Below are 20,827 nucleotides of genomic sequence, written 5' to 3'. Positions count from 1 at the left end.
CAAAATAATAGCATGGTTAAAAAAAAAAACAAAACAACAACAACAACAACAAAAAAACACAAAACAAACAAAACCCCAAACCAGAAAAAGTCAGAGTAACTGAAGCAATCCAAAAGAACAGGATAAATGCCACAATCTTTCCTCTTCAACGTAAACCTGGCCTTTCAGCGTTTCCTTATTCTCTCATTTACCAGCTAATTTGTGACTTCATTCTTCTCTCTTCGAAGGCCTTGGCTTAGAGTAAGTCATTTCAATGCTGTTTTTATCAACAGCTTAAATTTCTTTCACAACACCCAGGTTTAGACCAAGTTTCTGGTCTCTGTTCATTCTGCCTTTAACACCAGTAGATCCCAGAGTAAGAGTAAAAATTTAATACATACTGTTAAATACATATTCTATGATTTCATGAGGGTGACAATTGACGAACTATCAAAAACAGAAGAATTCAGTTATTATTGCCCACGTCTGATTGCACTGTTAATGAACTATGAAGATATGAATGGGTAATAATGACAAGCATAATTTATAAATTATTATACAATTATTCCATAAAATATATTTTCTTGCCTTCACTTAAGCAAAATAGTAATAATCAAGATTTTCCCTCTGTTTTGTATTCTATTGGAAGCAATTATTCTAAAGGATTAAAAGAAAATATGTAACTATATTCAATATGTACAAAGCTTGAACAATTTCATTAAAAAGTAGATTAAAATTAACATAAAAATGTAAAAATGAAAATTATTTTTGTTTTCAAAGCACTTTTCTTCTGAAATGTCCAACATTATCTATTAAAATTATAAAGCCAGTACAAAAACTAATGAATATTAAACATATTTAAGTTAATAAATATTAAACACTTTAATTTTTAAAATTCACATAAATCTTGTTATGTATGTCAATAAAGTTAAAACTCTCAGAGTTCTAGTATTTAGTTTTCACCTAGCTGAATTGGCCTCACAATGTATGTTATATCTAAAAGTAATATAAATTACCTACTGCTGTCAACCTTAAAAATAAAACAGCCAGCTACTTTGCCAGCTAAATGAGTTTATTTGGGGGGTGCCTGGGTGTCACAGCGGTTAAGCGTCTGCCTTCGGCTCAGGGCGTGATCCTGGCATTGTGGGATCGAGCCCCGCATCAGGCTCCTCTGCTATGAGCCTGCTTCTTCCTCTCCTACTCCCCCTGCTTGTGTTCCCTCTCTCACTGGCTGTCTCTATCTCTGTCAAATAAATAAATAAAATCTTTAAAAAAAAAAAAAAGGTAAATGAGTTTATTTGGGAAGAGCAGAGGACTCGGAATTCTGGAGATGCAAACTATGGTGAATTATAATAAGCAAGTCCAGAGAACAAGGGAGTGGAGGTTTCTTTTACAGAGGGAAAGGAGGTGAGGAAGGGCTGTTTGGAATGAAACACAGTTCAAGGTTGTGGCAACTTATTGGGTGAAATGTAGCAGTTTCTCCTTGGCTGGGTTGTTGCTGGGCAAGGAGCAAAATCTCCCTTCCTGCTCCTGGGCTAGTAAACTAAGCTTCTTCCTGTTGGGTGAAATAAACTGCAGCAAGTGGTACATGGGGAAGGCTGTCCATCCAGAGCTTCCCAGCCCCAGTTTGAATGAGGTTTTCCTTCACACGTTTTCACAAGGCTATAAAGTCTTTCTCCACCACATGCCACTGTTGTGAATGCTATTACAGTTTATAGTTAAAACTGGGACCACAAATTGCAATATGAAAAGAAGCAAGAAACAGTATGTCTGGGACTCTAGGAAATGATATTTTGTAATGCAAGAATCTACTGCATTCTTATTACCTGTGAGAAACAATTTGACCCGTCAATTTGGTTTTTATCTTGGCTAAATGTTTCTCCTGCTCAACTCTTCCCTGCCCTTGAAGCATTGTTTGTCTCTGACAGAGACAAGAAAAACAGCCCACAAACATTCATGGCAGTTAGGCCTAGTTGCCTTTCATTTCAAGTCTTCAATTTCCTATAGGCACAAAAAGAAGTGATTCCCTGGGGCCTATATGGTATTAGTCAGGAGAGAGGATACATGGGGTTAAAAGTCATGTTACTCCATTTAGGAACACCAGATCCCTTAAAACAGACATGCACTTCTTTCCCCTAACTAATACAGAAATGTTCACATATACACCAATATAAAGAGAATACGAATCATCACTTAGCTTCCACTGTTACCACTATGGTCATGTGCTCTTTAAAAATGTGTGAAGTATCACAAAATATTTTCAAAACTCAGGAAAATAAGGTGTTTGCCTCTTTGTTGATTTGCTCCTTTACTAAGTATAGGTATCAAATTCTTCTCCTTCTATTGAATTTCACTGGGTTCATATGGGGCCAACGCTCTTTGTTCCTTGCCACAGTGAGGAGAAACAACGTCAGTCATTTCCCATCCAAGTACCTTCTTTCTAGAGCTAAAAGTTTCAGTACAGGAGCATATCTCTAGTCAAACTGACCCAAGTATTCCAGAAATCATTTGCTAGAACTGTTGGGGAACAGCAGTCTCTTTCCTCTAGGGCATGTTTAAGATGGGAGTTAGGAGTCTGGGGTTGTTGGTGGCTTTCTTGTCAGCCGCATGTTTAGAAAATCCTAGAAAAATCTAGCCAGACAGAGACAAGCAGAAGCAAGGGAGAGGGGTAGACCCCTGATGACACAGCTAAAGCCCCTGAACACAACCATTAATACACCAGACACAGAGGGCTAGGAAATATAGACAGGGAACAAGAACATTATTGATGACCCTGGACTTCTTTTTTTCAGAAGTCATACCTCTGGACTCTAGTTATGTGAATCAATAAATTCTTTGTTTAAATTCAGATTGAGTGTCTGCATCTTACAGTCAAAGAGCACCACGAGTAATTTAAGTTAATCTACAATAACTTGATTAAGACGATTAAATACAGAGTCATACAACAGATACAATGGAGACATGACAAGCAGGGGCTGGAGGAAGGCGGGCAGGAGAGTGTCTCTGTCCTCAGTGGTGATACGAGTGATAGAAATCACCCCACCATAAAAAGTGTGCACTGAAGATCCTCTCCCAGCTAGTTTAGTAGTACTGAGTATCTGCAGCAAAGATTAATTGGTTTTGTGTCCTCAGATAAGAGACATTTAGAGGTGTGAAAACAGTGAAAGAATTCAAGGTGTGAATGATGTTTGTGACATGAGGAAGAAAGCCCCCATCTCAGTACGTCCACCCCTGCTGCCTGCACCCTCTTGTTGGTTCACATCTTCCGGAGAACTGAAAATCCTGAACCTGTGGGGCTAGTTGCAATATTTCAATTATTTTATTTTAAGAAATGGAGATTTTTAAAAAAAATTGTAGTAAGAAAAATTGAGAAATTAATCATTGTTATGAAAAATAAAAATGGAATACTTTGGAAAATCCATGTTAATTTACCCATTTCTGTGAGCATTAGCATATATGAAAGAAATAGTAAAATAGAGTTAAAATAGAGCTATTTCTCTTTTTAAAAAGCATACTTGACTAGAAATAACAAATTTAGAATAACAAATTAAGTTTAAAATCTTCATAATCAAGTTGCCTAAGAAACCATGTAATTCTGACAATAAAGTTGGATTCGTTCATCACCAAAGAGGCCATAGAAAAAAATGCTAACTTGATTAAAGTGTTTTGTGACAGTATATTGAAAATCAAGATTTAAATCTTTTCATGACTGTAAAGGAATTAAGAACCACCATAAGCAAAAGGTTTTACATTTAAGAGTATTGTGACAACCATCTTTTAAAAGATATGAGGTCATTCTCACCAAATATTAAAAACTGTGGTCAAGCTTAAGCTTGGTGTATTTTAGGGGCGCCTGGGTGGCTCAGTCGTTAAGCATCTGCCTTCGGCTCAGGGCGTGATCCTAGAGTCCTGGGATCGAGCCCCGCATCGGGCTCCTCCTCTGGGAGCCTGCTTCTTCCTTTCCCACTCCCCCTGCTTGTGTTCCCTCTCTCCCTGGCTGTCTCTCTCTCTGGCAAATAAATAAATAAAATCTTAAAAAAAAAAAAAAAAGCTTGGTATATCTTAATTACTGGACATCTTTTATTCTGAATATATTCTTAAAAACTGTAAGACACTATGAAATGTATAGCTATTATAGAAAATATAAATGAATTTATTTATTATCAATGGTAGTTTTGTTTTATTATGTGCAATTCAACAAATAGAAAAGGTATTTTCTTAGCTAAAAAAACATGTTCTATCCTTAATACTGCCATACTTCCTGGAGATTAAGTAGTCTAACTATAAGTAGTTACAGATTTATTGTCAATATATTAAAATAGAAGAATCTCTTAAGAATCTTTTATGAAAAATATGCAATGTGGTTAAATAATTCAGTTGAGTAGTGAAACATGTCAGTATCTTTGCAAATAAATAAGTTTATTTAATTTAAGCATAAACTTGCAAGTGGTGAGGTTTTTAAAACTGTACAGTTAAGAATTTTAGAGACCTGTGGTCATTTCCAAAAATTTTTTTAAAAAATGAACATACCTGTGGAAAATACACCTGAAATAGATTCTTAACTTTGATAGAATTTTATGTTCAATTTTCAAAATAAGATAGAGAATTTATTACACAATGATAAAATATTCCCTTTAAACAACATTGATGTGTTTTATAGACTTTTGTTTTTTGTTTTTCTATATTTATATACACGTATAAATATGTACATACGTACGTGTGTGTATGTATGCATGTGTGCATTTTCTCATAAAATGAGGTGCTGAACCAAAACAGCTTAGAAGTTAACGGTCTTTGCTAAAAGGACCATCTAAGAACATTTTATTCATTTTGGTTCCCAAACTAAGATTGCTAGATCCACTTTATGATGTTATTAAAAACTATTAAAAGCATGTTAAGAACTACTTAATATTTCATCAATACATCATCCAATTTTTATTAAAATGTCTGTGCCACTGTACATTTCCACCAGCATGAGACACACAATAACTTATTAAGATTAAACTCTTAACATATATTAGGAGCGTGCTGAGCACATTAAGCTCATTTAAATCATCATTAATCACTCGAGGAAGTAGGTGCTATTGTTAGTCTCCATTTGCTGCAGGAAAATGGAGACTTGCCCACGGCTGGCAATCTCAGAGGCTAACAGCAATTGCTTCAGGTCTGTCTGCCTCAGACCCAGGCTCTTCACCACCACACCATATTGCTTTATTTTGGCTAATTCAATAGTTGGAAAAAATAAAATATGTATTTTATTCACATTCTCATTATTTTTTCGAACATTTGTTTTTCCTCCTTTGTGAACTATTTGTGGGACGCAAAGACGGAAGAAAAATTATGAATTTCTTTACTACTTACAGCTTTGACAAGTCCTTGAAACAGGCACAGTGACATTCCCCTAGGGACACAACTGCCTGGATGTTGACACTTCGCTAAGGGCTAAAGGCAATCTTAGCTCGACCCCCAGGATCCTGTAAGTCTGCTTTAACATATAAAAGTTCCTTTGGAAACTTTCTTTATCTCTACCCCTCAAGATATATGTTGGCAGTCATCCTCCAAGCATATGACCCACTGATAGACATCTGAAGGGTCTCATTGAGTAAGGGACAGGCGGGGCTAGGCAGGGAAAGACAGGTAGGGGGCTACGTGATCAGGCTCACAGAAATGCCAGAAATGCTGAGGTCTAATGACACCAGAGATAAAGGAACAAACCAAACCACCCTGCCCTGGGCGCCAGAGGCGGGGTCTTCTTAGGGCAGTCACAGTGTGACCGACCAAGAATAACCAGACCCCAAAGAAGAAGCGGTCAAAGCTGTTATCACCAGTCCTTACTCAAACCAAGACGTCACGATTATGTGAAGGCCACAAGCTACCTGATCAGTTCTAATTAAAAGACTGTCAGTGGAGGCCCACGTTGACAACCCTGTCAGGACGCCTCTCACTCCTGAGAGCTTTTTCTGTATCCTTGTTAATAAAACTATCGCTTTACTCACTCTCCTTTGTCCGCAAGATTCATTCTTCGAGTCCGTCAGACAAGAACCTGGCTCTCCCACTTCAGTATCATCTCTTATTTATTTTTTAATTCGAATACTAAGACCTTTCATATTGTTTTATTTGAATCCTTTTATATTGTCTAAGTAATTATATTTTGCTCAATTTTTATCTTTCTTTTGTTTTATATAATGAATTCTTTCTTAAATAGTCAAACCTAGAGAACTTTTTCAGAATAGAATTTGTAAAAGAGTATCTGGGTCAATTCCCTCTTGTAATATTTGAGGAGAACCAAGGTCACACACCCAGCTACTTGCTAATCTCTGAGTATAACCTGGAAGGCAGCAGGCAAGAAATACACTATGTTAACATTATATACTACCTGAATAGATTGGAACGTCCAAAAATATTTATTTCATTACAATCATTATTTTTGAATTAGATCACTTTTTTACTCTTTCGTAGGATTTGGTTAGAATTGAAATGTGTGATGGGGTTCTTGAGTGGATCGATCAGTGGGTTAAGCAGCCAACTCTTGGCTTTGGCCCAGGGTCCCTGGATGGAGGTCGGGCCCTGGGATGGAGGTCCGCAGGGAGTCTCTCCTTCTCTCTCTGCCCCACCCCTGCTGTCACATGCTCTTTCTCTCTCGCGCGCGCGCTCTCTCTCTCTCTCAAATAAATAAATAAATAAATAAATAAATAAATAAATAAATCTTTTTAAAACAAGGAATTAAAATGTGCTGCTATCTTGTTCAACTAAAACATAAAAAGACCTAAAAAATGTATGCATAAGTGATATAAACTGCGCAGAGATGTAGTGTATCTGCTTGACTTTCTTTTCAGTGTTACCTAGATCCAGGAAAATAAATACAACCGAGCAAAAATCCACCAGGCTTTTCTTGGCTTTCTCTCCCTCATTCTTACTTGGAAAAAATCTTGACCTTAATCCAAATAGGTGCCCAAGGATTGAGTATTACATCTGATTTGCTACTGGTCCTGCTGTGAACTTAGATTTTGCTTTTTTCTCTGCTAGATGAAAGTGAGGAGTAAATGATTGGCAAAGTGATTCCCAAGGAGGAAATTCAAACAATTGCCAAAAGCCAAAGATAATTTTATTTCATGCTATGCCTTTCCAATTTGTTGTCTATAAGCATAAACGTTTATGATCTAGGATTCATTCTATCCCACAGGATAGCATATGATTTTGTAAGTTTTCTTCATAGAAACCTGTGTTCCTAATGAAGGTAAAATAGGATGACATAAGCAAAGTATGTTTCCAAACAACAGCAAAAATTCTCACACTCTTTATTCCTGTTTTTGCTTAAAAGAAAGAGATCGTGTGAGTCATTATGGAAAACAACCACTCTTATAACTCCTGTTACCCCACACCCCTTCCCACAGTACTCCAAACACACACACACACACACACACACACACACACACACACACACACACACACCCCAAGAATTCAGCCCCAAAATACAAGAAAGACAACTTTGTAGAGATGGGTTTATTTATAATAATGTAATATTAACATTTTCTGGAAAATACAGTAAATTGTAGGAAAGACAAATTCAAATAGGGGGAGTAAAGCATTTTAAAATATTTTTGTTCTTTATAACTATTTGATTAAGCAGAAAACAGTATTAACAGAATCCTTCGGAGCTGCATATTAATGGAAGGTAAAGAACTGTCTTGTAAAAAGTAACATTTTTTTTGGTCTCTACACTAAATGGTTTCAAGTGTACCAAACTCTTTACATGGAAAAATGCTTTCCAGCAGCATCCTCGGCAATCTGTAAAGATGATCTCCTGTTGCCAAATGGGCTTTGAGCTGCTTCCTAATTTACTTTTTCCTCAGTTTGTTACTTGATGTTACACATACTAATGCGCCATCCTAGGCTAATCTGACTTCAAAATCCTCACCATGCCTGTGTTTCAGTTTTCCTGTTCCTCTTCTATTACCCTCCCAAACCCTGAAATCAACCACTTCTATTGTTAGGAGAAAAGCATAATATACAAAATGCAGTGCCCATAAATAATATGCCTGAAACGAGTTTGTTTTCCAGCTGATACTCGTGGAGCAGATTCTAAATTCAGGGCGTCTTTCAACTGTTCAGTAGAGAGAGAACCACTCCTACTTAAGTTGCCTAGGCAACCATTTGGTGCAAAATCTGCAGTTAAATTTTTTTCTCTCATGTTCTATTTTTCTAGACCTGGGTAATTTTTTCCCCTTATTTTCCAATATCTATTCCTCCTCACATTTCTCTTTATATATTATCTTTAGTATTTCTTCTCCTCTTGCTTTTTCTCTTATTCTTTTCTTCTGCTAATTATCCAAACTTTCTTTCCCTTAGGAAAGAGACCAAAACAAATATTTTCCTTTAAAGTTGGCCTGTCAATTACCATCTGGTTACTATTTTGTTCCTTTTTAGAAAATCAACTGTAGACCTTTCATACGGAAATTCTGCTCACTTATGCTAAAAATCAACTGTAGACCTTTCATAAATTTGGAAATTCTGCTCACTCTAAAACTCAATTGTAGACCTTTCGTAAATTTGGAAATTCTGCTCACTTACTCTAAAACTCAATTGTAGACCTTTCGTAAATTTGGAAATTCTGCTTACTCTAAAACTCCATTGTAGACCTTTCATAAATATGGGAATTCTGCTTACTGACGCTACCGGAGCGTGGGTGAGTACCAGCTTATTAAAATGAGGAAGTCTTCATCATAGAGACAACAGTGATTCAGACTTTAATTTCCACATCCTTCTGCTTTCTCTGAAGGCTGAGGGCATTTGAAGTGCTATTTCTTAAGCAACAGCAAAAACAAACAATGGGTGAAGAACCTTTGATCTGAGGAGAGATCGCTTTTGTTAGCAGATTGCTAGTTAGGGTGAGCTAGATTTGTAAGAATTCGATGAAGGTTCGGGGAGGGGAATCCGTGAATGCTGAGCAGTCATTGGTGTGGACTGAGGTTTCTCACAGCTTCCGGATCTGGTTCTGATGTGGACAGCTTTTTGACAGATTTAGCTAGTTTTGGTTAGTTGCCCCCCATTTCTCATTTGACTAAGAATAGAACATAAATATTTTCATTTCTATAACTTAAAGGTGTTTGATAACTTTCATCTTATTGCTTCGCTACTCAAAACAACAAACAGAATACCTCTCGGAGTGAGTTGCTATTGCCTACAGGGCAGGGCCCAGATGCCTTGGCCTGCCTTTCCCAAGTCTCTAGAATCTGTTCCGAATCTCGTTTCTGATTTTATTTCCCATATCTGCCACTGCTCTCTGTACCTCCTTGCCAACCACACCAGCCCATTTCTCTCCAAATATGCCATGTGCAGTTCTGTCGCCTCTCAGTCTTTGGTCATAACTGAAATGCTCTTCCCATTCCACCAATCGCATTGTCCATCATTTGCAGCTGAGCCTGTATTCAGGGAGGCAGGAGATACTCTGAAAAGAGCATCTGGAAAGGCAGCCACTGAGGTTTTCCCTCCTCTCCTTTCTGACCATTGTTGCCAAAGACCTCAAATTCCAGAGCCATCTAAGAATAAGGACCAGATGAGGTGAGGAGTCATAGATTATTTCAAGGGGTGAAAGTCTTAAGAAAGGGGGAAGAATGTCCTTATGGTCACTAGCCACTCGGATGAGGTGACTCCTTCCCAAGTGTATTATGGCGTCTCAGGACACAGGGAAGTCAGACGTGTTAGTGCAGAGCTGCCAATTTCCGTATCTTGAAGAAGCAGGGAGGGAAAGTGAGGATAGCTTAGAAAGGCACTCAATGCAATCAAGTTGAGTAAGCGAAAGTTTTACATAGTATTACTTGTTAGGGAAACTCTGATCATTTCTTCAGTTAATACTGAGAATTTATATTATCACTCATTTCTTGAATATGTAGACACACAATGTCCGATCTGCCTCCTCTTAGCTGGAAAATGGAAATAAGTAGCCAGAAAAAAATTAAAACAAACAAAATATGAATTTGTTTGAGAGCTTAAAGTATATGTTCTACTACGCTGATAGCCAGTTTCATTTCTCAAGGTATCTCTTAAAATGAGCTTGAAAATCAGAAACTATCAGGGTTACATTAGATTTAGAGGACTTCTAAATAACTTCATTCTACATACAAGAAAACCGAAGTCCAAGAAATAAAGAATGCTTGTATTTGAAAAGAACTTGTCAATGAAAAAGAACCTTTCTCTTTCGGATTTTCTGTTCCTCGTCATGACAGAATCATCCAGCCCACTGGTCCTCACTTTCTGCTACTAGCTGAAGTGACTGCTAAGCTATCTCCTTGGGTCTATGGCCTCTGATGGAACAACCTCCCCCCCAACAAAGCCTCACAGCATCTCCTGAGCAACCGGCTGAACATCCGTTGCTGCAAGGAAGAAGCTGTTCCCACCGGCAGAGTGGGGCCATTCATTTAGTCAATTACCAGTGGGGGACAAACATTTGGGGAGGGGGCCCAAGGCTCGGGGACAGCCTGGAGGCGGCGGCATTTGAAGGAAGAGAATCCCAGGGGAAGATTCTCAGGGCTCAATTCTGCAGCTGCTGAACATTCTTCAAATGGACTTTGTTTTAAAATCTTACCTTTAAGCACACCCTTGACTTCAGTCATTATCTTAAACATTTCACTGGCCCGTGCCTCAGTTTCTTCAGTTGTAAAATGGGGACGATAATGTCTACATCAGGGATATGAGAATTAAGAGTGCGTATGTTGGTAGAGCACTTAGAAAGTACCAGCCATATAGTAAACGCTGGGTTTGCTCTCCTTCGAGAAGATGATATAAGTCAGTGGTTACAAGCACAGGTACTGTTCCTGACCTGCTTTGGTTTGAAATTTGACTTTGCCATTTACTAGTGTGATCTTGGGCAAGGACTCCTCTGGCCTGGTTTTTTTTTTTTTTTTGTTCAGATGTTGTGCTGTTAAGAGAAATAAATGAACACACATAAAGCCCTGGTAACAGTCTTTAATGTATGTTAAGTGTTAACAGTTAATGCATATTAAGCATTATCTCTCTGTTCCCCTCCCTGCTCACCCACATGTGGCCTGTCACTGAATTGGGAACTTGTGTCCAGTGACAACACTGCAGAAGTATCAAGAAGCTGTACTCAGGGCTTCTTACCCCCAGCAGGGACCTTGCCAAGACTACTTGGCCAGCGTCCCCTTTGTGCACTCAACTTTCCCACACAATGTGCAAGGCAAGTTATGGGAAAAGGTTCCCCTGCTTCCCTTCCTGACCTTGGGAGACCAGGAATGATCACTTCATTAACCCACATTCTATTTTCATGAGACCCATCTTTCTCCTAAGTGGAAGAGAAACTCTGAAGTGAGAGAAGATATTTTTAATTAAATCAAGAAAAAAGCCACATATTCGAATGCCATTTACTTGGGCTCAAGCTGCCAGGGGCTTCTCAAAGTCTCAAAGCCACAGCTGAAAATAGTACTTTTAACTTTTAAAAACATCAAAGGCCAGTTCTGAATCTAAGATTGTAGAGAATTCAGAACTGTTTCTAACTCTATTTTAATGAATAAGACATTTGTGCATAACCATCTTAAATTTTAAAAAAGAGAAACCCAGTCGACCCTCTTGTACAGACAAAAGAACTCTTTGTTGCATGGAAGAAAAAGTTGTAGTCTTATTTCTAAGAAGTGTATTTTTAAGATGTATTAGAGCACCCTCTTTTGGTACCTGAGAACATAGGGTGTCCTAAAAATTCAATAGCCAGAGAGGAGCACACTTTCTTAGCCCATAATTCTATACTATGTCAGAAAAATCGTGTCTGATATACTGTAATTTTTGTTTGTTGTTGTTGTTGTTTCATTTTTTTTCAAAATCCTGAACAACGCACAGAGCAGAATTGGTAAAACCAAACAAATCAAAACAAAACAAATTGCAAACCTTAGGAAAACGGATTAAATTTGACACACGTGAAATCAGTAAGAAATGCGGTGCCAGCGCCACCTAGTGTCAGTTTTGAGTAATTCTTGCATATGAAAAAAAAATTTACCCCAAAGAATATAATTTAGGTTATATTTAGGTCACAATTCTGCAACCAAATTCACATTTACTGACTGACATCTCCCGTCTTTTTTTCTATTGTTCTCCACAATCTTTATAATACCAAATAATGGAAATGTTTTAAAAGTGAATTTTTTCCACTGACATCCAAATTAGGTGAAAATTTTATTGTAAAACTGGAATGTTTGGAGGTCTAATATGTCTAAAGCACCATGAGAGCCTTCAAAGAGCTATCAAAGCACATTCCATACACTCTAAAGTGGGGCAAGACTTTTTTTTCTAATTTCTTGCTCTGAGAATGGTTCCCCGAGGCCTCTGTAGGGATCCCCCCACCTGGCGCTTCAAGTGCTTCTCTACCATCGCGGCCAATTATTACTCAAACCCCAAAATAGATCTGCACGGAACAAAGGTGATCATTTCATTTGCCTGTGTGTGGCCCTACTTTTAAGATATTTATGGTTAGTTCATGACAGAATATTTTTGGGATTCCCACAGATTATCAATGTGCCCTTTCCAGTCCAGAGGCAGCCCCAGGACAAACGTGAAATGCGTCAGGTTTGGGTGTGGTCCCTCTCTTCTTTTCAGTGCACCCTCTATGCCTCTGCCTCATTTCCAGGGTATAACCTCCCACCCAAAAGAGCCACGAGCTCCTCACCAATTTCCGTCTGTCAGAGTCCTACAAGTTAGTACGAATTAAACGGCAATTGCACTTGTCATATAAAATCTTTCCTGGAAATAAAATAAAATATAAATGAATGAATGAATGAATAAATGCCAAACAAATAAATAAGATTCCTGGTGCTAAGACATAGGTGCCTCCTGATGGCTAATGTGCTATGCTGCCTATATACAACTTCTCCATTTTTTTTTTAGGAATCCTGAGTGGAATTTGGAAAAACTTAATAAGACTGGCAGATAAGATGGTTTGAACAGAGGGCCTTTTTGTGCCAGAGAGACAGTGCACATCCTGGCTCTGAGATCCTCACCCCAGGTCACTGTTGCTACTTTCTTACTTGTGTGAATTCCTAAAGGCACTTTCCGAATCCGTTTTTTTATCTGTAAAATGAGTAACATTAGCAACTATTTTGTATGATCAGGGGGATCTACTATGGTACTTAGTAAGCACCACTCAAGGAATGGCTATATAATAATAATTATTATTATACAATACATACATATTATTATCATTATTCCTATTGGTATGAGCTCAATAAGAAATCTGTCCTAGAATTTTAACAGGGAGCAACAACACCTGTCCAGCCTTTTGTTTGAGCCGATGCTTCCGTTTTTAAATAGCTGCAGATTTTCAATGTTCAATAAGAATTGTCATCAATAACTCTGGAAAAAATGGAATCCACTCTGATCAATCAGTCCTGGTTTTAGCTAAAGAGTTGCTGCTCATGGAAAGAAAAGACAGCAAAGGAATAGGAGGAAAATGTACTTCGGCAAATAACAGAGAAAAGAATAGACATTCACTTTAAAGTCTCTGCCACTCTTTATGCTCAGGCAATTATTAATAATGATAATAGTAATAATAGCTTTTCTACGTATCAGGCATTTTCCTTAGCACTTTACTAGTATTCATGCATTTGATTCACATAATTCACCATTTTACACATTGAAGAAATTGAAGCACAGAGACTAAAATAACAAAGTCATGACAGCAAATGGCGGAACTGTAATTTGAATTTGAGGTGTCAGGTAAGGCAATAGGCTAGTGTGCTTTGGTAACTCTTCCTCTCTCTCTCTCTCTCTCACTCTCTACCACCGTCATCTGCCCAAACTGGCCAAAGCCAACTGAGCTGGCAAAACTGAAGCTAATGTACCATTTCCTTTTGCAAGTAGGACACCTTGCTCTGTAGTCCCTCACATTCTAAGACAGTTCCAACCCTTCCAGCCCAGATCACAAAAAGATCTCTTGGCACATGGCACAGAATGTTTTTTTGTTTTGTTTTGTTTTATTTTGTTCTGCTTTCTCCTCTTTTATAGTCAGGTTTCCAAATAACCACTTTATAGCTCTATCATTCCCTCTTGTCCTGGTTTATCTGACAGTATTAATTAAGACTTTACAGCTATTGACTAAAGCAAGTGGTTTATAAATAGACAATGGCAAAAATGGACTTGGAGACTTTCTTTAATGAGCCCCAACTAGATAGTTTTGTTGACACTGTCTTTGACAAAACGGCAAAGGTTCTCCCAAAAAAAACCTGATTTTTTCAAAAAGTTGGTAGGCAAATTCAATGTTCCCTTTAAACTACAACTGATCTCTCATTCTCCTTTGTCTGGAGTCCATCTTTGCAAAAAAATAAATAAAAACAATAAAAAATAAATAAATCCTTTCATTAGTAAATATTCAACAAGGCTGATACCTTCTGTAACCCAAAATATTTATAAATATGTACATAATGGGACATGTATGTGTGCATTGTGATGAATAAGAGATTTAGGATATATGTTTGGAATGTGTGTCATTACCAGCAATAGTGAGGAAGGACATGGCTTCATTTCTTATCTTCTAATTCTAAATGAGAAATAAATATCATATAATACTATGACCTAAGAGTTGTTAATTTTTTCTTCTACATTTTCATGGAACAAATTACTCATTTAAATACTCAAAATTCTGTTTTGTTGCAGTAACTGTCATAAAACGTTAGTGAGTTGACTCCTTGTTAAAGGATAATATCGTCACCTGTCAGCAACTCATTAGCATGTCTGAATTGCACTAATATGGTAATTACCATGAATCGTCAATTTCCATTATAGTGTCTTCTCCCAGCACCAAGAACTGGGAATGTTTGTGAAATCACACAGGAAGACAGAAAATAGCCAAATTAACGAATCCAGCTGCCCACTACCTCTGCTACCAGAGAATAATGGCAAAGCATCTGGAATAAAAACTGTGATGATGTTAGACAATATTTATTAAATAACTATCCTTTGCCAGGCATTCATCAAGTGTTTTACATATACTAGCTCATTTACTACTTCCACTCACCCTACAACTTACGTACTACACTTCATACCGTTCTACAGAGGATAAGCTGAGACTTGGAAATGACGTAAATTGTGCAAGATCATGCAGCTAGTGAGTAGCAGAGCTAGAGTTCAAACTCAAGTCATAGGGATCTCAAATCCACATGCTTATGAAACTCAATACCCAAAACCCAAATAATCCAACTTAAAAATGGGCAGAAGACATGAGTAGACATTTTTCTGAAGAAGACATACAGCTGGCCAACAGACATGAAAAGATGCTCAACATTACTAATCATCAGGAAAATGCAAATCAAAACTACAATGAGATATCACCTCATACCTGTCAGAATGGCCAAAATCAATAATACGAGAAACAACAGGTGTTGGCAAGAATGTGGAGAAATGGGAACCCTCTTGCACTGTTGGTGGGAATGCAAGCTGGAGCAGCCACTGTTAAAACAGTGTGGAGGTTTCTCAAAGTTAAAAATAGAACTACCCTATGATCCAGCAATTGCACCACTAGGTAGTTACCCAAAGAATACAAAAATACTAATTCAAAGGGATACATGCACCCTGATGTTATAGCAGCATTATCTACAATAGACACATTATGGGAACAAGTATCCATTGACTGATGAATGGATAAAGAAGATATTATATATATATATATATATATATATATATATATATATATATATATACACACACACACACACACACAATTTAATAACAATGGAATATTACTCAGCCATGAAAAGGAATGAAATTTTGCAATTTGCAATGACACAGATGGAGCTAGAGATTATTATGCCAAGCAAAATAAGTCAAAGAAAGACAATTATCATATTATTTCACTCATATGTGGAATTTAAGAAACAAAACAAATGAGCAGAAGAAAAAAAAAAGAGAGAGGGAAGCAAATCAAGAAACAGACTCTTAACTATAGAGAACGAACTGATGGTTACCAGAGGGGAGGTGGGGGATGGGTAAAATAGGTCATGGGGACAAAAGAGGGCACTTGTGATGAACACGGGGTATATGTAAACGTTAACACTAAATTGTACTACCAGAAACTAATACTATACTGTACGTTAACTAACTAAAATTTAAATAAAAACTTAAAAAAAAGAATGAGGCAAAAAAACCAATAATTATTTCAGAAAGTGAGTCTTTATAAATGTAAGAAAACAGGGGAGCTATGAACACTCAATTTGATGTTGGCCATCATATTTTTATAATGTATCCAATGTGTGTAATTCCTTCACACAGATCAAAAAAAGAAATTATTGTATAAATACTAAATATTTGGACAATAGGAATGATCTGGCAATTCATAGACAATAAAGTACTAATGCTTAATAATAATATAAAAAAATCCCACGTGCTTAACAGTTTAACTCTACTCCAGGGTTTCTCAGGCTCAGCACTACTGACACGCATAACCAGATGATCCTTTGCGGTGAGGGTCTCCCGGTAAGATTGCAGGATGCTTGGCAGTTTAGCAGCATCCCAAGTCTCTGCCCACTAGATGGCAGTAGCGCTTTCTCTCCCTGGCGCCCACCGTAGTGGCCTCAAAACTTTTCCAGAGAACGCCAAATGTCCTCTATGAGCCCAAATTATCACTCTCCTGCAAGTTAAAAACTACTGTTCTACTCTAATACTCTTTATACTGTTTACATAATAGCATGTCATTCAATAACTCTCTGAAATATAGTTTTAATGGCTACAATACATTTTATTGAATATTAATTTAGTGCTACACTTAAGATACTAATTTAGATTCTTCTACAAAAAAAATTGTATTTGAGCAAACAATTGGGTTCTTTGAAATCTACCCCTCTGGTATATTAAGTTAGACTTTGCCAATGAAATAATACGTAGGAGGTGATTTATACTATAAGTTTATTAACGTCCTCCTTTAAAATGTGTCGCCATTTTTCAGTTGGTATACTTAAGAAGATAAAATTAAGACTTGTATCAGTAACAAGTTTCTTGAACAGTGAAGAGTTTATTTGATTACTGTATACAGACATGGCCTAAGTCAACAATCAAATAAAATATAACAGCATGCATATATATCTGAAAATGAAAATAAATTCATTAGTCCATTTTTTAAAAATTCAGAGTTTTGTTATTTTCCTAAAATGTCTAATAAATCAAAATTTACTAAAACTTTGGTTTTGTTTTTGTTCCTTTTAAAATATATGCTTAAATATATATTAAAAGCAAGTATTTTGCTAATTCTAACTACAACATTCATTAAATATTTATGGATTATGTTAGCTACTTTAGGAAAGATATAAAAATTAAGGTCTGCATTCCTGAGGAAATCATTTTAGAAACAAGTCACAATACACAAAAGCCCTAAGAATAAAAAAAGACAGTATAAAGCAACTAGTAAAGTGTTTTGTATAACTCATATTAGAGAAAAATATATGCACACACATACACCGAAGTTAAGGAAGATAGCGAAATTCATTTAATAGGCATGTTCCGTATAAACAATTTGTCACAAATTTTGTGTTCTAGGAGTCTACATGAAAAATCACAGTATGCATGGGCTAGAAGCAAAATGCATCAAACAAAAACATACTAGAAATATATTTAGGTTGTCAAACTTTTGCAATTTTTTCAAATCCTTTTAGGGTTTGGGGGAAAATGGTGCATTTTTGGTTAAAAACAAATATTCTCTATGTATTTATTACTATTATTCCTTCTCATCAAAAAAACCTCATAATGTCCTACAAATTCCATAAAGTTTTAAATGAATGTGTTTGCTTTATATTTACCAAGAAATGGGTTATCCATTACCGTAAAAATGGAATTAAAAATACATCTGGCTAAGTAAATCCAAAAGAGAGCAGTGGATTTTGTTGGGTTTATAGATAATGATATGTATTTAAGTGACCATACATTCTTAACCTTTTCCTTGGGTGCAATTTGGAAGTAATATGCCTTTTAATAACCTACACTGGACATCATGGTTGCATCCCAAGTGAGTAGCATCACAACAAAATTGTCTAATACGCACGTGTTGCTTAGGGCTGCAATGTTACCATAATTTCTACCAGATCAAACCTCTCAGGAAAGTAGAGCCACCAAGTCTTTCAATGTACAGAAATTCAGTACTTTTGATAGTTTTTGAGACTTCATTTTTCTTCTTTCTTCGCCTTTTCCAATTGCCTTTGTGTTGTTTCTTCATTTTTCTTTGTTACATCTAAAAAAAAACCAAATAATTTCATTCACTTATAGAATATAGTGAAATATATTTCATATTATACTGGAATGAAACAGTTGGGATTTCCTTTATGCACCCTAATCATTTTCTCCTTGATTCAGACATGCTTTGCCCTCAATCTAGATATGGACATTACACAAAGAAAAGAAATATGGGTCGGTTTGGGAATCTACATTCTCCTAGTTACCTTTCTCTCCTATTCTCCAGAAGTAGTACACGCCAGGCAGTCTCCTGAGGTATTACTGCTATCTCCATGCATAGACTAGTCCATCCAAGCACAAACAGGTTAAGTGACTCGCTCAAAGTCACAGAGCTAGTAAGTGCAGAGACACAATTTGGACCTCACCAAGTGGTTCCATCGCCCCACCCCTTTAATGATCTCCCCATAGTGCATCACACCCTCTCCGACTTCCTCACACTTTCTACTCCTGTGCTCCTCGGAGATGATCTCACTTTCTATTTCACAGGAAAAAGAAAAATCAAAGCCATCCGATAAAAGCTCCCTCGACTTTCTGCCACCAAACCTCTAAAACCCCATCACCTGTACTTATTCCTTCTACCCTCCCTCCTATTACAATGGAAAATGTGCTCTTCAGGACCAGCTACACAATTTATTGAAGCCCAGTGCAAAGTGAAAATGGAGGACCCTTGTTCAAAAGATACAGAAAACTTCAACACAATAACAGTAGGGCATGACACGAAGTGCAAATCTCTTCTGAGCCCAGGGCCCTATTCAATCACACTCACCCACACCTTTGGAGCCATTCCTGGTCCTGCTCAGACTTTCCAGGTCTATTCCTTCATGATCGGGGATCCTATCCATTTCTGCCTCATCAGGAAGCTAACTCTGACAATCACCCCCGCCTCCCTTTCACCTCACTTTCCCTTTCTCCTGACTTCTCATTTCCTCAAGTCACTACCAACTTCACACCAACAAAGGCCTTCTTTCAACCACAATTCTTCCACATGCTGTCTTGTCTTTTATCCTTTAAAATGTATCATCTTTGCTGTCTCCATTCTAAATGAAAACTAATAAGTCTCTACTGCTTCCCCAAAAGTGCTTACTGAAATCATCACTGGCATCTCTGGAGTTAAATCTGATGGACTCTATTCAGTTCTTCGACTTTCACTTAGGAAATATGTATTAAGCACGTATTATGTACCAAGCAGTGAAAAAAAAATTCCAGCTCTCAGGAGACTTCTAATGAGGGATATGGGGAACAAGCAGAACAAGTAAAATATGTGGTATGTGAGGAGTCTGAAGTGCTATGGAAGAAATTAAATAGGAGTTGTCAAGAAGTGTTGGGGCCTGGAGGTTGCGATTTTAGATAGGATTGCCTGGGGAGAAAGGGCATGCTCGAGAAGCGATGCTGGTAGCAGGGAGAGAGCATCCCAAGCAGAGGGAACAGCAAGGTCAAAGGCATCAATGTGCAGGAAGGAACTGCAAGAGGGACAGTAGGGAGAAAAAAGATTGGAAGATGGAGTCAGAGAGGTACCAAGAGACGAGATCTTTTAGGTGAAAAATGACAGCTATCTGGACAAATATGAAAGTAGAACTGACAATTTTTGCTGACAGATTAGATATAAAATCGAGAGAAAGAGGGGAGAAAAGGATGGTTCCAAGATTGTGGCTCTAGCCACTGGAAGTGTGAAACTGCCATTCACCAAGATGGAGAAGAGGCAGGAAGAGCAGGTGTCGGGGGAATATCTGGAGTTCTCCTTATTACCCTTTAAGTTTGAGATTCCTGTTGGATAGCCAAGCAGAGAGATCAAGTAGGCAGATGGATTTGTGAGTGTGAAGTCAGGGGAGCTTCTGGCTAGAGATAACAAATCTCTAGTATCAAGAAGATACTATTACCCCCGTGAATATGACTGGGATCTCAAGAGGAGGGAATGCGGATAAAGAAGTCAAAGACTGAGTTCTGGTACCATCTAATCCATTAAGAGGTAGGGGACATAAAAAAACAACGGCAGGGGGAAGAACAGCCAGTAAAGCAGGAAGAAAAGCAGGAGAGTGGAGTGTCCAAAAAGTCAAGGGAAGAACAGTGTTGAGGGGAAGAGGGCACGATCCACCATGACAAAACTGCCAAGAGATCATGTAGGATGGAGACTAAGAATGGACCACCGACTTCATCAGAGACAATGTCATTTGTAAGCTTGAAGTAGAGCAGTGGTGTGGTGAGGATCACAGAAAGAGAGAGAGAAAGGATCTGGGGGCATGTCCATTCTAAGAGCTTTTTCCTAGCTGCTGCTTCTGCAAAGACCACACTTAACCTCTGATCTTTGTGTGCCTGCCACTTCCATCAGCCGCGACTCAAAACGTACCATCGTCATTCAGGTTTCAGTTAGGGCTGTCCTAATTTCTCAGGCTAAAGCCACGCTGTCACTCTACCACAACATCCTATTTAATTCTCTGATAGAACATATCACTGTTGACATCTATTTACTTGTTTATAATTTAACTCTCCCACTGGAGATGGAGACCCGTGACAGCAAGACTTTTTCTGATTCACCACTATGCTACTAGTTTTTAGAACAGTGCTTAGCACCTAGTGGGCACTAAATCAAATGATGGATTGAAGGATGGAGGGAGTTAAGGCCCTTTGTGATGTT

The 20,827-nt window shown here is 37.6% G+C and overlaps 1 protein-coding gene across 17 annotated transcripts in view; it reads right to left on the bottom strand.

The window, feature by feature from the left end:
* Positions 1 to 15,707: 15,707 nt before the first annotated feature.
* PKIB (cAMP-dependent protein kinase inhibitor beta) overlaps positions 15,708 to 20,827 on the bottom strand; it is a 192,504-nt gene continuing 187,384 nt past the window's right edge. For 16 of the 17 annotated variants that reach the window (XM_087865434.1, XM_045798583.2, XM_087865441.1 and 13 more), the window contains one exon: positions 15,709 to 18,193. In XM_087865434.1, coding sequence (XP_087721560.1) covers positions 18,126 to 18,193 — 68 coding nt within the window. In that variant the 3' untranslated portion in view covers positions 15,709 to 18,125. Of the gene's footprint in view, positions 18,194 to 20,827 lie in introns of all 17 variants that reach the window. The other variant, XM_087865440.1, reaches the window with a different exon arrangement.

This window comes from Ursus americanus, chromosome 11 (genome assembly GCF_024610735.1).
Source record: "Ursus americanus isolate L20-20 chromosome 11, mUrsAme1.1.p, whole genome shotgun sequence".
NCBI lineage: Eukaryota > Metazoa > Chordata > Mammalia > Carnivora > Ursidae > Ursus > Ursus americanus.
This window is presented reverse-complemented; position numbering and strand designations above follow the sequence as displayed.